Genomic DNA, 6644 nt, shown 5'->3' with positions numbered 1-6644 from the left:
TGAGCTCCACCACACATCATTCAGACTGATACTCAACCTAGTTCCGTAGGAAAGAGAGAAAAGGTCTCAAGGTGAACAACTCCGTATTAATCGTGGGATTCCATTTACTAGCTTTTAACTTTATGTTTTCCTTTGTATTTGCTTAAATAGTTTGGTTCTCTCCTTGTAATTCCTTTGCCTAAACAAAGTGAAACACTACGAATTCTTGTAACCAAATTCAATTTGAAACATGATTATATAATTGGTTGAGCTAGTGTTTAAATCTTCTTTTAATCTTGTGTAACTCAAGTTTGCATCACATCATAGAGTGCTAGACACATTGCATTGAAATAAAAATGAATGAGTAAATATAATAGAAGGTAGAAGTTATTTATATAAAAATAGCAAGTCTTTAAAATTTCATGTAAATTGAGATCCTCCAATTACCTAAAAAAATTGGGGTAAATTGGACTTGATTGATCATCTATGGTATTAATTAAATAAATTATAACCCTACTTCCCTAAAGTTGGATTCAATTGATTTTGATTAGTTGAGGAAGGTTCAATCGCCATTGTCTAATGATCCATTTGGTCGGCTATAGCTTTATGTAAAAGTTGCTATAAAATTGTTGTGGAGAAGTGCATTTTTTTTTTAAATTGTGGATATGTCACCTTTTCCTTTTTGAGTTTATCAACTAATTTTTTTTAATACGAGAAGAAGAGATGCAAAAATTAAATAAACTGTTGATTGTACTGAATTTTTTTTTTTCGTTGATCTTAGTACTTCTAAAAGGAGTAAAAACACTAAGATATCTAATGGCTTCTCCAACATTTCTAATGGACTAACAATTAAAGAGTAGATGAAAATACCCATGATCAAAATTATTTTTACAGAGTCTCAAAATAAGCTTTACACATGCCCTTGCAAAGAATTTTTCTCAAGTAAAAAAAGCGCCACAGAACGAATTAGAAGAGGGCAATAGATTTTCAAATTCAATCAATTGATCCGGCTGAAATGCCAACATGCATGAAAAGGGAATAAACGAACTTCATGCTAAATATTCCACCAAAGGCAATTAGTTTCATCTTTAGCTGTGTTAACATATATTGTAGCAAGTAGATCAATTAACTCCTCCAAATCTGTTCTAAACTAGAATGGATACTTTTTTTTCTATGGATGCACCATCTTGTAGTATTAGAATTCTGAGATTTTACGTTGCACTTTATCCAACAACCAAGTATCCCTTTAGAATCCAACGAAAGTGCCATTATTGACTTTTAAGCTACATTAACAAAAAAGGGCTCAGAAACTCTAATAACACTCTTGATAAAATTAGAACCATTGTGATGCTTCTTCCACTGAAAATTAAATATATTTTTCCTTCTCAAATATTTGCCTTGAATGGCTGTATCCCTGATGAAAAAAATATTCCTTGGATAGATTTCTAGATTCGATAACCTAGGCTTAAATCTAAAATAAGGTGCTTCTAATTTTTTAGGTCTGCACAAAGAATTCCATTTAATTAAATTTAGGCAACTTCCCTCGCAATTATTTCAAAAGAAATTTCCTCAAAAAGCTTAACTCTCCTAGTCCCCCAATTAGGAGTTGAAACATGGAGAAATGGAAGGCAACACGATCAACACCGAGTATATAATAACTCTACCATGGACCCTTTGATATTTGCCTTTCCAATTATTCAACTTCTGACTGATTTTGTCGATAAGAGATAACCAGGACTTATGGATTTGTTTAGAACCAAGTGAAATACCAAGATGTTTGGAAGGAAACTTGTGCAAAGAACAACCCCAAATAAAAAACAATATCATTCCCTGTTACCATTCAATTTTCTCGAAAAAAACAACTAAGATCATTAATTTAAGACCAAAATTACCTTCATAGACTTACAAAATCAGTTTGAGATAACTAGTTTATTGAAAACTTGCCTCATAAAAAATAAGAATATTATCTGTAAATTGAATCCTATTGATAGGATAATCCTTCTAGTTGTATTTACACACATCAACCGTCCATTATTAGTCATTGATAAAATGAATTTGTGAAGAACATATCAATGGTAACGAAAAGGAGAGGCAATCATAACCCCCTTTAATATTTAATTCGATTGCTCAATTCCCCTTAGCCAATGGTGGAAGCATTAGCATGCAACAATTCTTATTAGTGCTATAAACCTTTTTTTTAAAATTATGTACTACATTATCTATAATTGGTATACATGTCCCTTTAAGCTTCTTTCTCCTTGATTATCCTATTTGCTTCGACTATTTAAATTTTCTTTCACTCTAGGTGATGAACATGCTCGTGAGAAATTCAAAGAGGGTCAGACAAAACCGGTTTTCCTGGAAGGGAAATCACAAGTTTTCTTCAGACCTACAAAATTTGATTCTAGCCAGTCTCTTGTAAGTTTTTGATATATTGCTGGCTTTGATTGAGACCTACGCTTTTCATCTATATACAAAGGTTGTCTTTCATCATCTATTGATGCTGCATACATCCCATATACATAAGTGGATTCAGCCTTGAAATTCATCTTTTTTAATTCTTCCTGTTTTTCCTTGCAGTCTTATGTTCCATATGCTTATGCTGACACACAGTACACGGGAGGCTTGGCTGCTTATGGTTCTCATGCTGTTGTGAGTTCTACTTTCCACGTTCTTCTGAATGTTCACCATAATTTCTTGTGGCAATATGATGCAGGCAAGCCATACCCATACTTGGGCAATTAAAAGGTGGGCTGAAATTAACTAAATGGGCTTGGCCCATTTTGCTTGGTGCTTGGTATTTAGTGTGGTGTAGTTAACTGGAGATGGCTTTTTGGATTCCTGAACCGTGAATTCCCCTTTGTGACTCTTTGGTTTGCTCCCTGGCTGTGTTCCCGTGGCTTCTCTTTCCAGGTTTCTGTGTTGGCTCTTTGGGTCCCTTCCCTTGCTGCTTTCCCATGAATTCGTCTACCCGTTTCATGTGCTGATTTTTGGAAATTGTTTTGTGTTGCCTGCTCTTTTCCCGTGGCTACTTTTCTCTGTTTTTGTGAGCCTTTTCAGCTGCTGTTTTGAAGTGAATGTTGGTTGTTTTGGTGCTGTTTTTGGACAACCTCTTGACCTTCAATTTTCTCTCTTTTAATTGGTTTTAATTTAATTAGGGTAATTATGGGCTGTTTGTCTGACGTCTTTTCTCCTATAAATAAACGGTGTTTTGTATGTTTGAAAGAGATGATATGTAAGTGATTTTTGGAATAGAAAGCATGGTTTTGTTGGAAAAACTTGCGAGCTTGTTCCACTTCTTCTTCTACTTCTTGGGAAGGCTTGAGAGCTTCTCCGCTCTTCGTCTCGGCTTCTAATCTCATTCTTCTTCCCGCAAGTGTCCACCCCACTTGTATCTTTCTTCTCAACGAATGCAAGCTCCTTTATGTGTTTTTATTTTGTGTAAGCATCAAAGTTTGTAAGTCTTTTTATCTTATAAAAAGTTGTAGTTTGTTGTATTTTTCATATTTTTGTGTATTTTCTTTATCCTAGGAAGCATGTGTTTTGCTTGCAAAAATTTGGGGCTTTTCCTAAATTTTTGCTTGCATCAATTTGGTATCAAAGCAAGTTAGTATATCATAGATTTTGGTGTCAAGTTAGATGTCATGTGAGTTTTGTTTGTGAGTCATGTTAGTTTTAATTATAAGTTTTGTTGAGTCTTGGTTGTATCCATTAATTGGTTGCTCTTGAAGATGTATGTGTACAAGATCCTTTGCCTCGTAAAAAAAGTCTAAAACAACCTCATTGGGAGATGAGCTTTCAACCGGAGGAGAATTGATGCAGGCAAGTCATACCCATATTTGGGCAATTAAAAGGTGGGCTGAAATTTACTAAATGGGCTTGGCCCATTTTGCTTGGTGCTTGATATTTAGTGTGTTGTAGTTAATTAGAGATGGCTTTTTGGATTCCTGAACCGTGAATTCCCTTGTGTGCCTTTTCGGTTTGCTCCCTGGCTGTGTTCCCGTGGCTTATCCTTCCAGGTTTCTGTGTCGGCTCTTTGGGTCCCTCCCTGGCTGCTTTCCCGTGAATTCTCTTATCCGTTTCTTGTGCTGATTTTTGAAAATTGTTGTGTTGCCTGCTCTTTTCCCGTGGCTGCTTTTCTCTTTTTTTGTGAGCCTTTTCAGCTGCTGTTTTGAAGTGAATGTTGGTTGTTTAGGTGCTGTTTTTGGATAGACCCTATTGATTTAAAGTAAAATACTCACATTTAGTGTTATGTCTACAACTTGTAATTTCGTTCGGTAGATATCATTATAATTATTACCAAGCAATGTCAACCTGGTCTTGCCAATTGTTAATCATCGTTCCAAACCTGTTGACAATTGGTTTTCAGATCTTATTGGTGTAAAATGTTATAATATATTGTCATGTCTACAACTTGTCCGGTGGAAGATAAGATTAGAGAGAGTCGCCTTAGATGGTTTGGTCACATTAAACGGATGCCTTCCGATGACCCGGTTAGGAAAGTTGAGGTATTAGTCTATTAGATTTTACTTATGTTAAGAAAGGTAGAGGTAGTCCTAAAAAGACTTGGTTAGAAAATATTAGAAACGGTCTTTCTTTATTAGATTTAAATGAGAATTTGGCTTTTAACAGGACGATGGCGAAAAAGGATTCATGTAGCCGACCCCACGTGGTGGGACAAATGCTTGATGTTGTTGTTGTTGTTGTTGTTTTCTACAACTTGTAGTTAGGCATGTTAGATTGCATTATAATATTATAAACAATGTAAATCTGGTCCCGCCAACAATAGCCATTCCTATCAAGTACTTCTGTATGCGCAAAGCCTCAGACCTCTCCAGGCTCAATGTCATAGGCTGCTTTTCTGCTTAGAGTTGGGCTTCGTTTGGGATGGCTTTCTTGCTGCTTCTTAAAGCAGCTTTTTAGTTCAATAATTAAAATTTTTGTTCTAGAAAGCTGCATTAAGAAGCAATAAGAAAGACGTCCCAAACGAAACATTGGAGTGCTAGCGCCCCTTTCTTCGTTATCAAAAATGAGTTCTACTGCACCATATTCATGCTAACTATAATGTTATCTATCTGCATGATCAGGTTCATCCTCAAATGATTGGTATGCCACCTTCACGTTTTGCGTTGCCTGTTCAGCCTTCAGGGGAAGAACCTATATATGTTAATGCTAAGCAATACCATGCCATCCTCCGTAGACGAGAGCACCGCGCAAAGTTAGAGTCTCAAAGCAAAACTGTGAAAACCCGCAAGGTAAAATTCGACGGAGTTACTGTTGTGGAACCTTAAATATGCAACTTAAAATATTTTTTGTTGCTTTTCAGCCATATCTTCATGAATCTCGGCACCAGCATGCCATGAAGAGGGCAAGAGGAATCGGTGGAAGATTCCTGAACACCAAGAAACCTCAGGAGCAACAGTCACAGCTTTCTTCAAAAACTGCAGAAGTCCAACATTTGGCAAGCTCCGGAGACCGTCACGCCGGCAGAACGATTGGCCTGTCGAACTCTATTTCCGCCGCACCGATATGCCCGAAAATAACAAGTGTTTCTAACAGTGGGGGACCTAGGGGCATCTTCCAGTCTCAGCACCATTTTGGCTTCTCCTCCTCTGATCGCCAATCTCAGTTCCAAAGGAACATTCATGAAGGTTATGATGGCCTCTTCAACAATGGACCGAAGCCGGCGGTGCCGGTTAACAGGTAGAAATGGAGGTCCTCATTGCAGCAAATTGCGGCAACTCATCCTTGGCTTTTGTGTTCTTTCTCGATGAAAGACTTATTCTGAGAATGTATAATGAACCATACAAAATTAAGCTAGAAAATGGCTGTGTAGATGTTCAGAAATGTTGTGTTTGGAAGATGGTTGTGTTTAAAACTTGATAGCAGGTTTTATTATATTATGTTGCTCCATCTCTAATATTTTGTAATGGTTAGATTGACACTTTTATTAACTTTGTGTTTTGCCTTTCCAAAATTGAAGCAAAGGGACTCTTTCTTTGATTGTTTGGCTGCAGGTAAGAAGATTTGTTATATCTTCAAATATCCTTCAAATCTATTAAGGTTTCGTGTGATATAGTTTTTTTTTTATTGCGTCTTAAAATAATTTTTCAGTATAAAAATTTAGTAATAAGAAAGATATCTCAAATGAAATTTAAATCTCTATATTCGATTTTCGGGTCAAAATAGGGTAAAAATGAGCCAATCTCGAGTTTTCGAGTCAAATAGGAGTTTGTGTCAATTTCGGGCTGTTGGGTCAACCCGAACCTGACCCGATTTTTAAAATGGATTGATATGTTGAACTTGAACCCAACCCGATTTTTAAAATGGGTTGATATGTTGATTTGTAAGTTATTTAAATAAGCTAAATATAGTATAAAAGCAAATCAAATGAGGCTTAGTTTGGATCAGTTTTTTTACTATTTCAAATAATTTTTTCGTGGTTAAAAATTTTTATATCAAAAATTTATTTTAAAAAATAGTAAGAAAGCTGTCTAACTGAACTTTGAATTCTACTTTAAAATTGATTTGCGATGGCTTTATATATTTATAAAGATTGAAGGTTTATGTCTTCATGGTTCATGAGCTGGAACAAATAACACATACAGATAATGAGGTACATTCGAGTTTTTGCTTTTGAGCTAGAAGAAAACCTGGAGCTCAAC

The 6644-nt window shown here is 35.8% G+C and overlaps 1 protein-coding gene across 1 annotated transcript in view; it reads left to right on the top strand.

Annotated features, from left to right (window-relative positions):
• The window catches only part of LOC110094750 (nuclear transcription factor Y subunit A-6), a 13895-nt gene extending 7939 nt beyond the window's left edge, over window positions 1-5956 (top strand). Inside the window, exons 3-6 of the mRNA XM_020820066.2 lie at window positions 2285-2397; window positions 2560-2631; window positions 5067-5234; window positions 5306-5956. Of these exons, the coding sequence (XP_020675725.2) occupies window positions 2285-2397; window positions 2560-2631; window positions 5067-5234; window positions 5306-5686 (734 nt within the window). The 3' untranslated portion in view covers window positions 5687-5956. The remainder of the gene's footprint in view (window positions 1-2284; window positions 2398-2559; window positions 2632-5066; window positions 5235-5305) is intronic.
• The last annotated feature ends 688 nt before the right edge of the window (window positions 5957-6644 follow it).

Source organism: Dendrobium catenatum, unplaced genomic scaffold (assembly GCF_001605985.2).
Source record: "Dendrobium catenatum unplaced genomic scaffold, ASM160598v2 fragScaff_scaffold_659, whole genome shotgun sequence".
Lineage (NCBI taxonomy): Eukaryota > Viridiplantae > Streptophyta > Magnoliopsida > Asparagales > Orchidaceae > Dendrobium > Dendrobium catenatum.
The sequence above is the reverse complement of the archived record's forward strand: the minus strand, read 5'-3'. Positions and strand labels throughout refer to the sequence as shown.